The following is a 13,403-nucleotide window of genomic DNA, read 5'->3' on the forward strand; positions in this document are numbered from 1 at the left end:
AGTTTTTAACTTAGTTGAGACATTAAAAAATAATAGGACGCATCTTAGTTTGGGATGGAGGAAACAGTAATAGCGACCACGTCAACACTGTTCACATTGAAAATATGTCGGAAACAAAGGGCAAAATGGTCCAAAGGAATGTGCAGCTCACGCTTATTTGTGGGAGGGGATCCCCTGCTGTGCACAGCAGGTGCGGTCCCCTCACTATTCATTTTTTTATTAATTTTTTTATTATTATTAAACAAATGAATAGTGTATGTATAGTGAGGGGACCGCACCTGCTGTGCACAGCAGGGGATCCCCCTCCCTTATTTGTTTGAAGAGTGGAAGAGGAAAAAAACCGAAGGGTTGGAGCGAAGCTGAGCAGTTGCCGTTATCCACATTCTCTCTCTATATCTACCGGTTTCTCTCTCCATCCGTTTCTCGGTCAACTAGTTTAGGGTTTTTCATATCCTCCAACGAGCTGACGAAGCCATGGTGTCCGATTCGATCCCCAACGCCTCCATCGCCTCATCCAACCTTAGGGATTTCGCCAAGAAGAAGAGGGTGCGCATTACTTGTTGTCTGTCTTGATGTGTCTAGGAAATGTTTGCTATCTGCATGATTGATTGTGTTGGATTGGGCATTAGGATGATAACTGTTTTTTTAGGTGATTTTTTTGTAACGAAACCTTTTAATTTTTTTTGAGGGGAAGTTGTTTGACGGTGTCTATTTGTTCTTTTTTCTTGGTCGGTTTTTTTATTGTTTCTTTGAATTTTCGTTCTTTTTAATTTTCTTTTAAATCTTCATTGTTAGTTAGTTGTAGATGTTATCTTCAGAAATTTGTGGTAAATATTTGTTTCTGCAATTTCTGAGATCGGCTATTTTTGTTGATTGGAAACTGTAGGCAAACCGCTCCGCTAAATTGAAGCAGTGCAAGCTTGATGCTCGTCGTGAGCAGTGGCTTTCTCACGGTTTGTGAACTTCCTTTTTTCTTTTTGATTTTTCTGAATGCAAAAAATGGATCTTTTATTTGAGGATGTTATTTGCCAATATTCAAAATTTTGATTTTCCATTAACTATTGCAATAATTAGTTGTACTTGTACTCGGTTAGATTTGGTGATCTGGGTATTTATTCTACCAGTGAAAAATAAGGGTGATTATAAGGGGGAAACCAATGGTGGAGTGATTGCATCCATTGGGGCATCTGTGCATTTAGAAAATCAGATGAGACAACCGATAGGTAAACTGAAGATTAAGACGAGAAGTGAGGAGGGGATTTATGGAGATGGATCATCAATGCATCATTACAGTGACTCAGATTCCATACAGTCCAATAGCCCAACCAGCCTTACCAGTAGTGTTTTGGGCAGCAATGATTCTGGGGCCAATTTCACTGGAAGCAGCAGAAGCAGTAGTAGTACTAATGGTTCTTGTTCAGGGAACATGAGCGAGGAAGATGAAGGGGATGCTGGCTGTGATGATTGCTTGGATGATTGGGAAGCCGTTGCTGATGCATTGGCTGCCACTGATGACAAGCAGAAGGATTCCCCTTCTTCCGAGAATCACGAACATTCTACAGAGTCTGGTTCTCCGGTGGATGCAAGTGACCAGATGTTTTCAGGGATTAATATCCCTCGGATCCATACAGCCAATGCTAATTCAGAGAGTGGAAGAACTGATAATCGGAGGGCCATGATAAATTGTTGTGCTTGGAGGCCAGATGATGCTTGTCGTCCCCAGACCTTACCCAATCTGGCCAAGCAGTACAGTTTTCCATTGAAATCCGAGCGCCATCTAGACAGGGGTTCAGTATGGGTCTGTAAAAGTGTTGGAACAATCCCCAAAGCATGTCCGATATGCTTTGAGGATTTAGACTACACTGATTCAAGCTTTTGCCCCTGTGCATGTGGTTTCAGGCTCTGCCTTTTCTGTCACAAGAGAATTCTTGAGGAGGATGCCCGTTGTCCAGGCTGCAGAAAGAAGTATGAGGTTGAACCTATTGATGGAGAGGCGACACTGGACGGAGGCAGCATAACATATCGATTGGCTCGTTCTTGTAGCATGGTTGCAAGGTCTTGAAGTCTCTGTTTCTTAAACTTGTATGTTGGGTCTCTCTTTCTGCGGCATGTCTTGCGTGCATTCTTACTATTAGACTGTTTTTGGACATCGTAGAGATGTTGGTATATAATATATATTGAAGTTCAGGATACTAATCTTTTGTTCATGAGTTTGCTTGGTATATCTTGTACCTGTGCTTATGCGATGTAGAGACCTATTAATTATTATGTGAATAGATAAAATGACAGAGAAATGAAATACATGTGGTTCTATCTTGGTATCTTGTTCCATTTTGAAAGGATTAATCTTTTGAATATTTATATCAAAGATGTTTTCTCAGTAACTGTTTATGCACTTCTTGATGGTGAAATACTGTGCAATTTATTTTATTGTTTATAGCACTCTAATTTGAACAAGATTAAAGTGGATTTGATTTTTTTGTTGTCCAAATATTCTGATGGTTCTTTAAGTTTCCCAAAACTTAAGTTGGCTTGATTTAGTGAATAAGAAGGCTTGGTGACCATCATGGTAGAATTGCTGAAGAGGACATCTATCTGTGGGTGTTGTTGCAGATTATTATTCTGAATAATGATTTATCTTGCACTTGCAGTGATATGCCAGTAAGAATCTTGTTAAGTTTAAATGCAGAAAACTACTATCCCTATTGATGAATTCGTTGGACCAACTTTTAGTGAACTGATGGTTGCAATACTGTTGCTATTTGATTAAACTTTGTTTCTTGGCAGAAAAATCTGGAGTAGTGACAGGAATGAATATGCTTTCAGAGTGTCCACAGTGGGGAGCCGCGGCCCGTGGCTCGGGTGCGCGGCCCCCACTGCAGAGAGCTACGACGGGCGGCTGAGAGCCGAGAGCCGAGAGGGAGCCGCGGCCGCTGCCCTCACGCGGCTCAGCCGTGTGCGCCGCGGCCCACCACTGCAGCGGGCCGAGAGCCGCGGCCCGGCCACCGAAAAATATATTTTTTTTTTGCTTCTTTTTTTTTATAAATACACACCATTTTTCCTCCATTTTTCTACCCCAATTCAAACACCACTCTTTCCAATCTATTTCAATTCAACTTCTGAAATATGGATTCCGACAATGGACGGTACCAAGAAGCGGTAGATATGGAGTTCCAAAACTTGGTTGAGGGTCCGCAAGTTAGATTCATGGCTAACGGCACGTAGTACAACATGGGATACTATTTTGCAGATGGGATATACCCTCGCTGGCTCGTGTTTGTGAAGTCGATCCGACAACCCGTTGGGCAGAGGCAAACCTACTTCGCGAAAAAACAAGAGGGTGCTAGGAAGGATGTTGAGCGAGCTTTTGGTGTCCTCCAAGCGCGATGGGCCATTATACGGTGCCCGGTTCGACAATGGCACGAAAATGATGTCTCAGACATCATGACTGCATGTATCATATTGCACAATATGATAATAGCTGACGAAGGATTTGCTGCAGAGCGATGGGCACCGAAAGATGGTGCTAGTTCGAGCTCGGGTAATGTCATGGAGCCCCTGCAGATGGGTGTACCACGTACTAATGAATACTTGATCCAGCGGTACACCGATATGCGGAGCCAAATATCACATACAACACTGCAGGCTGATTTGGTTGAAGAGGTCTGGAACCGTAGAGGGAGCGCCGCAGAGTGATATGGGTTTTCGGGTTGTTTTTAAACTAGAAAAATTTCGTTGTATAAATATCATAAATTATAGTCTAATAAAATTTATTATAGTTAAATTAAAAAATATCATTAAAAAAAGTAAACAAATTAATTTTTATTTTGGAGCGGGCCACATTTCGTGGCCTTTGTTATTTACTATTGTGGAGAGCCCAAGAGAGCCACATTTGGTGGCCGGGCCAACTTTGGTGGCCCTTGAGGGCCACTATTGTGGACACTCTTAGTGAGGAAGCTGGTTGCTTTTAGCATGAGTATGATATACTATGATGTATATATGGTTGCATATCTTGTGGATAGAGATGTCTTTTTCTTCAATTGTTCATGACAGAATATCGATTTAAGGTTGGTAATTATACAAGTAAGAATGATTTGTTTCTGATGACAATATTTCAACGATGCCTCCTTGCATAGATCTTGGCCTATTTGGATTCATGATATGCTCTTCAATCAGTTCTTGATAGAAAGAATCCATTATTTTCGAGCCTTGTAGCCATTTCAAAGAGTCTATCATCAAGCCATCTAAACCAAGGTGGAATCCGACCTTGAGGTTGAGGGGCATGGCGGTTTGGAGAGGCGGCCGTCGATTGGATTTTGTTGGCATGTTCAGATTTTAGTGATTAAGGGGAGACAAGAATAGAAAAAGAAGCGTCAGTTGTGAACTCTATCATTAACAATTATCAAGCGGTATTTAATTTTTTGATATTCATATTTTAAATTTAATTGAAAAATTACAATAGTAAGTTTCTTGTGTGCCTTAATTGTGAGAGAGATGACCTATGTACATTTTAATTTTTTGTCCACTTCAATTCTGTTGCCATGTGCCTTTACTTTTACCTTTCTTATGATAATTAAGGCTTTTGTGTTGCTTAGGGTGTATAATTAGTTTTTACGTACACATTTAATTTAAATGTCTTAGACTTTTAGTTAATTATTTATTAATTGACTAAACTCCAATTTTGATCTCTTACCTTTACCCTAAAATTCTCTTTGGTCCTATACATTAAGTTTGTGATCTTTTGGTCCCGAACATATTGTTTTGGTACATTATGGTTTCAAACAGGTCACAAACTTAATGTATGGAACCCAAATTTTTTTATGGAAAATGTACGAGACCAAAATTGCACTTTAGTCCTAAATTATAATTAAGTTATTAAATTGATCAAACATTTTTTACTGTTAATTTTAACAGAAAATGATTATTTTGGACCAAAATAATATGTTTGAGACCAAAAAGTATCAAAACAATATGTTAGGGACCAAAAGGTCACAAGTTTAATATATAAGATCAAAAAGAATTTTAGGGCAAATATAAGGGACAAAAATGAACTTTAGTCTTATTAATTTAAGATTAGTGTCTGTATATCTTCCTTACCTTAAATTTGAGTAATAGTATTAATTGTGGTTTATTATATTATGGTATATTCATTATAAATTTTGGCAATACAATTAGATTTGATTTTATTCAATAAGTCTGTTTTTAGGCAGAAGACATTTCATAACCAAGATCTAGTATACTGGACTACACTATGAGCAACTCTGTTAGCTAATTGAAAAACGTGGAAGTGTCCAAAATTTCATATTGTCCTTTGATAGCTAGTGGCCCCCTTCCTCCTGATTTTTATTTCTTGAATTGCATGCAATTCAACTAATATATAGATAGTACTACTATTCATTGATCTGTCATCTGAGTGATTAATAATTTTTTACACGTGTAAGTTTGTTGTAAAAGCGCGTCAATGTCAGATTAAACTAAAAATACTCAACAAACAATTCGACGCAAATCATACAAAATATATTTTGGATATAGTCTAAACCAATGTTTTAAAAATCGGACCGGCAAGCGAACCGGCTACGTTACTGGTTCACGGTCCAACCGGTCGAACCACCGGTCTAACCGTTTTACTGTTGCAAATATATATAAAAATATATTAAATTTAGTAAATTATTTACAATTAATAATATATCACAAAACATTAAACCTTATATAGAATTAGTGATGTATAAATATAAATAATATTAAAATTTAGTAAATATATTCAGATATATATATTTAATATTAGTTAGTCTAGATAAAAAAATTAATATTTCATGTATTAAAATAGATCATGTTTATATTAATTAAAATTTAAGAAAATTTATTTCGTAAAATAATATATAATTAAATACGAATTAAGTACTTGTTAATTAGTTTAGATAAGATTATTTATTAATGTCAATAGCTAGAGTATATAAATTAAGTATGTAATATAAAAAATTTATTTATAGTAAATAATGAATCTTATATGGTACTAATAATAATATAGGTGGTAAGTAGAGCATCATTAAAATATAAAGGATGATAATTATATATATTATAATAAACAATTATATTAAAGAATAATAAAATTAAAATGAATTATTAGTTTTTGTAGATAAAATTAATGGTTAATGTATAAAAATATTTAATGTTCAAATTGTTCAATGAGCTCATGTGGTGGAGTGGTAGAGGTCTTCTTAACTAGAAGAGAGGTCATGATTTCAACCTCTACCAACAACAAATTTTAAAAAATTTTGAAAAAAAAATTGAAAACCGGTTTTCGGTTCCCGGTCCAACCGGTCCGGCCGGTTCCACCGGTTCACGGCGGTTCAATTCAGTGGTGGTTTAAAGGGGTGAACCGGACCGGACTACCTACCGGTTCGCGGTCCGACCGGCCCGGTCCGGTTTTTAAAACATTGGTCTAAACAACATATCTAACATTCTATTTTGAATTGTTGGATATTTGGATTATGATGAAATTGGTGAACGAATCGATAAGTAGTAGACCTATATAAAATGTAGTACTGTTTTGATAAATTTTGATTCGTCTATCCCATGTATGCCATCAATTCAAGGCTTATAGTTATACATATTACAAGTAATAGTTTGTTGATAATATATCTGCATTCTACATGTATATTGCAAATATATAGCTAATATATAGGATGTGTACGTGCAGTCTGCGATCTTATCAAGTAGTTGTATCACTATATGCATGATGTAGAATCAATTTGATTGCTATGTACTCCCTCCGTCTCAAAGAAGATGACACACTTAGGAGATGACATAAGATTTTAGGAGATGTTGTTTTGTATGTTAAGTAGTGAGAGAGAATATAATTTTATAATTGATGTGAGAGGAAATTTTTTCCAAAAGAGGAAATGTGACATCTTTTGTGGGACAAACTAAAAAAGAAAGTGTGACATCTACTATGGGACGGAGGGAGAAGTAGTTTTTTTTTTGACAATTATATGTTTTTTTTAACATATTACTATCTCAATTCTTGGATTATGATATCATTGGTGACCGATTCAATAAGTACTAGCCTTATATAAAATATACTACTACTATTTAGATAAATATTGATTATCTGCATTATTCTTATATATTGCATATATATCTAATGTATTGGATGTGTATGTGTAGTCGACGATCTTATCAAGTAGTTATATCACTAAACACATGATGTAGAATCAATTTGATTGCTAGTTTTTTTTGGCGATAGTGCATTCTTTTCAACTTTATTCTATTGTGAATTCTTCGATTATGATATCATTGGTGATAGATTTAAGAAGTACTAGCCTTATATAAAATGTATTGTTTAGGTAAATTTTGATTATCTGTATTATATTTATGTAGTTGCATATATAGCTAATATATCGGATATGTATGTGCAGTCGGCGATCTAATCAAGTAGTTATATCACTATATGATAGTACTTATATAGTATTGCATATATAGCTAATATATCGGATGTGTACGTGCAGTCGACAATCTTATCAAGTAGTTGTATCACACTATATAGTTTTTTCCCGATTGTGCGTTTTTTTTTTCAAAACATTACTATCTCAATTCTCAAACTACCCAAAACATGATGTTTCTTCACTTGTTTTTGCTTCTCCCAATAATTATCATCTTCTACTTCCAAGCACAAATATATAAACATGCCACCAAACTCCATCCACCGGGGCCCAGGGGGCTGCCGTTCATCGGAATTCTGCACCAGTTCGACGGCCGATCTCCGCACACATACCTCCGCTGCCTCTCCAACAAGTACGGCCCCGTCATGTCCCTCAAGCTCGGACTCCGGCTAGTCGTTGTGATTTCCTCAGCAGATGCCGTGAAAGAGATCATGAAATCACACGACGCCGTTTTCTCCAGCCGCCCGCTTCTTGTTTCCCTACAGAGGCTCACGTACAACGGCCTAGACGTCGCGTTTTCGCCCTACAACGAAGTGTGGAGGGAGATGAGGAAGATCTCCACCATCCATCTCTTTGGCGCGAAGCAAGTTCAATCATCTCAGCCTATTTTCAAAGATGAAGTGCGGAAGATGATGGCGAAGATTGCTAGAGACGCCTCTTCTTCCACCGTCGTTAACTTGAGCGAGACGATGATGTCGCTTTCTAGTAACTCTATATGTAGAGTTGCGTTTGGGAAGACTTATGGAGATGAAGGATATGGAAAGAACCGTTTCTTTGATCTTCTCCGCGAAACGCAGTCGCTTCTTGGAGGTTTTTTTGTGGAGGATTACTTGCCTTGGTTTCGATGGGTTGATAGATTGCTTGGTATGAATAAAAAGCTTGGCAAGAATTTTCATGACATGGATTCTTTCTATGAAGAACTGATTGAAGAGCATATGGATCCGAATAGGCCGAAATCTATGGAGGGAGATATCGTTGATATATTGCTACGGATGAAAGAAAATGGAACGACGTCGTTTGAGCTTACACTGGACCACATCAAAGCACTACTAATGGTATGTATGTTAATGTAATGAATATCGTTTTTGGTTAATTAATTTGAGTGAACATATTATGACTATTGTAGCCTTGTTTGCAGAATATAATAGCCGGAGGCAGCGACACAGTTTCAGCTGCGTTAGTGTGGGCGATGGCCTCGTTGGTGAAGAAGCCTTTGTTGATGAAGAAATTGCAAGCGGAGATAAGGCAGTTGGCTGGAGAGAAAAAATTGATCGATGAAAAAGACATAGAGAAACTTCCGTATTTAAGGGCAGTTGTGAAGGAGAGTTTGAGGTTGTATCCACCGGCTCCACTTTTAGTACCACGAGAGACGACTAAGAAATGTAGTATAAATGGTTATGAAATCGAAGGTGGAAGTACGGTGTATGTCAATGCTTGGGCTATTGCAAGAGATCCTGCGATGTGGGATAACGAGGATGAGTTCTTGCCTGAGAGGTTTTTGGAGTCTGACCTTGATCCGAGGGGCCAGACTCCGGAGTTGATCCCGTTTGGATTCGGGCGAAGAAGGTGTCCGGGGATCGGAATGGCGATGGCTGAGATGGAACTTGCATTGGCGAATGTTGTGTGCAAATTTGATTGGGAATTGCCGGTTGGAATGAAAGAAGAGGATATTGATTTTGAGGTTTTGCCTGGAATCACAATGCATAAGAAGAATGCTCTTCGCCTTCTTCCCAAGCTCGTGATTGCATAGATCTTTATAGACTATCTACTTATTATAAATTAAGCAATGTTATAAATTAGGCTCTTAAAATGTTCTAAACCCTGTGAAATATTTCAGTTATTATGCAAAAGTTATAACTAGCTTGTATCGTTTACTCGTGGTCAGAAGTTTAGTGTCCAACTAGACATTTATTTTGTAGTATTAAATAATTATAACTTTCTCTATACTAATCTACAAGTTTCCCTCGTGTGGGAAGCCTATTTCCAAATACATAGAGATATGAGGTGGGAAAACACTTATAAAAACTTCCCTAAATGTGCATGATCAATTAATTTATTCAATGTATGCCACAACGAATAGACTAACAAATGGGGTGACAAAATAATTGATAAAAACTTTCCAAATGTGTAGGATTTACTTAGGTACTATATCTCACAAAGTATAATGTTTTACCGATTCAGGGGCCGACTTAAGCATGAATCATTGTGAATTTTAGCAATTGCTTCTTCTTTTAATTGTTCAAAAATTATTTAGATGTCTATAATTAAAAATTGTTTTTTTTTTAAAAAAAAATCAGTAGATAATGCTCGAATGCTCGCATTCCAAGGAATGTCGGCAATGACACCATCTCAATGGCTGAGCGTGCAACATGTACCACGTATGTCAGGCGAGCGGTCGCCAGTTTTCCCTATCACATGAGCTATCTCATACCGTCATCCCATACAATGTTACTCGCAACCGTGATCACATATATAATTTTTTGTAAAAATGAAGATAAATCCATCTGAACCAAGGCCGAATCCTAGCTTGGGGGACATGACAGGGCTGTACTTGTTGGAGAGGTGGCGGAGACCAGTCGGTCGTCAATTTAACTGGTGTAGATTGCCGATGAACGGTGTGTCCGGCGGTAGGGGTTTGTTGGCATGTTTAGATTTTAGTAATTATGGCGAGAGATAAGAATAGAAAAAGAAGTGTCACATTTTTTAGTTTTTGTATGAGTCGTGTACTCTATTTATCGGATAAAATCGCGGACTGCATATACACATCTAATATATTAGCTACAATGCAAATTTTTAGAATAGAGAGTAGTGTTTATGTGAATATGATAACGTGAACAAGAACAACGTGAGTAAATTATGAGCACAAATAACGTAAACAACTTGAGAGAATGAGGATGGTGAATAGAGAAATTGAGATTGAGAGAGAAATTCTTATTAACACAAGAATGGGGTAAGTAGAAATGAAGAGGAGAGGGGTATTTATAGGGGAAAATTGTGATTAAAAAAATATAAAAAAATCAAATTTTCAAAAATCACGGCGAAACCGCCGGAACTGCCGGTTTTCGGTGGAACCGGCGGTTTTGAGGACCGTTTGAAATTTCAAATTTTGAAAAATGCGACGGGAAACCGGCGGTTTTGTCGCCGGAACTGCCGGTTTTCGGTGGAACCGCCGGTTTTATCGGTGGAACCGCCGGTTTCCGTCCACGGTTTTAGTCAAAACCGGCGGCCGCGGGAGTGGTTTCTGAAAAGGCTAGGGAGTAGGCCTGAAATTGTGTCGGAAACCGCCGAACCGGCGGTTCCGAACCGCCGGTTACGGTTCTCCAAAAATTGGAACCTGAACCGGCCCGTCGGAACCGGCGGTTCCGGTGCCGGTTCGAACCGCCGACGACGGTTCCGGTTCCGGTTCGGAACCGCCGGTGACGGTTCCGGGCCGGTTCAGCCGGGCCTGTTCGGTTTGGTGATGTCTAGCTACAATGCAAATTTAATTATCAACGAATTATTAAAGTTGTTATATGTATAACTATAACGTTAAATTAATTGCATATATGGGATAGACAAATCAAAATTTAGCTTGAGGGAACAAATTGAAATGGACGAAAAATTAAAATGTACACAGTACGTATCACTCACAATTTAGGCACTCGTGACACTTGATGTAGAATCAATTTGGTTGCTATATGTATTACTAACAAACAGGGTATGAAAATAATTTATAGCAGTACTAGTGTCGGCAATGGCACCATCTAAGTGGCTAAGACGTGGATTTGGCGAGCGGTTGCTAGTTCTCCCTCTCACGCGTGCGGTGTGCTGTCTCATCCCCCGCCTCTGCTCGCAACCGTCTCACATATATTAAGCTTTTCTAAAAATAAAGGTACATTATTATAGGTAAATAGACTTATTATATACTCCATCCGTCCCTGAAATGTAGTATGAACTATTTCCTTATTAGTCCGTTCCTGAAAAGTATGAACTTTCTAATTTTGGAATAGTTAAACAACACATTATCCATACATATCATTTCATTTACACTACACTCTTAATGATGTAGATCTCACTCTCCAATAACACCTCCTTTTGTCACCTTCTCTCTTATTTTACTAATTATGCATTAAAACTCATGCCGAACCAAATGTTCATAGTACTTATAATTAATAGAAAAATGATTAAAAAGACGATTGTGTTTCAGTGTCCAAAAATTGTTCGAAGCATCCCAATTTTGATTCTTATGTGTATATATTGATTAGTCAGAATGTACTTATAAATTGGACACTAGAAATAAACGGATACTTGATAAAATTGATAGAGTGGGTTTATACGCATAACAATTCAGTTGATAATTAGACACTTAATAGGGGTAGACTAAGAATAGTAAGTAAATTAACATTACCAACATTAATTCTGAAAAAGCGAAAACGTTTAGTTGATTTTTATCACATTAAATTAAACATGTAGTTATATTACGCAAATTGTTGAACAAAACAGATGCACGCTATATGCACGTGAGGGGAAGTACTTGTTGGAGACGCGGTCGATTAATGGGGATGTACTTGTTGGAGAGACGGCCGAGCCGATGAACGGTGTAGATTGCCGATGAATGAACGGTGGCGCTGGTTGTTTGCTTTGTTGGCATGTTTAGATTTTAGTGATTAAGGGGAGAGATAAGCAAAGAAAAAGAAGTGTCATCATATTTTTAGTTGGTTTGAGTTGTGAACTCTATCATCAACAATTATCAAGCTGTGCTTATTGATATTCATATTTTAAATTTAATAGAAAAATTACAAATAGTAAGTGTCGTGAGTGCCTGAATTGTGAGAGATATGTTGCCATTAAGCTTTTACACTAACTCTTTTGATTGTTAATTAGGGTTTTTTATACGTTGGGTGCATAATTAGTTTTTAGGATTAAATTTAAATGTTGTTGTAAGTTATTTATTAAAGGGTCTGTAAATCTTCCTAAGCTTCAATTTTGGTAATCTTATAATTGTGGTCAATTATCTAACATATTTTATACTCCATTAGATAAATTTTGATGTGTCTATCCCATGTATAAAACCAATTCAAGGCTTACTGTTAAACATATAACAAATACTAATAATTTGTTGATAATTAATCTGCATTATACTAGCAAATATATTGGATGTGTATATGTAGTCAGCGATCATATCTAGCAATTATATATATCACTATATGCATGATGTAGAATCAATTTGGTTGCTATATTGTTTTTCAACACAATAAAATGATGATTCTTCTCTTGTTTTTGTGTCTCCCAATAATCATCACCCTCAACTTTTAAGCACAAATTTATGAGCAAGCCACGAAACTCCATCCACCGGGGCTCCCTCTTTGGCGAATGTATTGAACAAAAATAGATGCACGGTATATGCACGTAAGTAAGAAATGTTCTATATAAAGCAATTAAAATGTTCTAAAGCTAAATGATACTTTACTTATTAAATATTTCATTTATTATGAAAGTTACATTTAACTATATGAATTTTTTTGAAACTTTTTGGGGACGGAAGTGAAAGGGTTTGAACTCTAAATTAAGGTATACCTTGAGCTTTCAAAACCACCGTTCCATTAAGCTTGACCTTCATTTTGTATTTAAATCATTACAGTTACTTGTACTAATTAATCAATGGGTGGGAAAACAATTTATAATAACTTCCCTAAATATGCATGATTAATTTGCTCGAGTGTATACCACAATGAATAATACACTATCAATCCGGGTGAGAAAATAATTTATAAAAACTTTCCGAATGTGTAGATTTTACTCAATAATTTCTCACAAACTATAATACTTTTTTACCAAATCAGGGTCCAGCTTAAGCATGGGTTATTGTGAATTTAAGTAGTAGTTGTTTGTTTTTTAAAATTGATTTTCATAAATAAATTGGATTTTATTATATAACAAATGGTTTTAAAAAATAATAATTATAGAAAATGGTCGAATGCT

At 36.8% G+C, this 13,403-nt stretch overlaps 2 protein-coding genes across 2 annotated transcripts; both read left to right on the plus strand.

The window, feature by feature from the left end:
* The first annotated feature begins 273 nt into the window (after positions 1–273).
* Positions 274–2,313, plus strand: LOC121748928. The gene is made up of 3 exons (XM_042143508.1): positions 274–546; positions 887–953; positions 1,125–2,313. The coding sequence occupies exons 1-3, from the start codon at positions 475–477 to the stop codon at positions 2,060–2,062; spliced, it is 1,077 nt and encodes a 358-aa protein (XP_041999442.1). The 5' UTR covers positions 274–474; the 3' UTR covers positions 2,063–2,313.
* Positions 2,314–7,594: 5,281 nt separating this feature from the next.
* LOC121747467 (cytochrome P450 71A9-like) lies at positions 7,595–9,305 on the plus strand. Its single transcript, XM_042141500.1, has 2 exons — positions 7,595–8,497; positions 8,581–9,305. Exons 1-2 carry the CDS (start codon positions 7,613–7,615, stop codon positions 9,190–9,192), a joined length of 1,497 nt encoding a protein of 498 aa, XP_041997434.1. The 5' UTR covers positions 7,595–7,612; the 3' UTR covers positions 9,193–9,305.
* The last annotated feature ends 4,098 nt before the right edge of the window (positions 9,306–13,403 follow it).

This window comes from Salvia splendens, chromosome 9, assembly GCF_004379255.2.
Source record: "Salvia splendens isolate huo1 chromosome 9, SspV2, whole genome shotgun sequence".
Taxonomy (NCBI): Eukaryota; Viridiplantae; Streptophyta; class Magnoliopsida; order Lamiales; family Lamiaceae; genus Salvia; species Salvia splendens.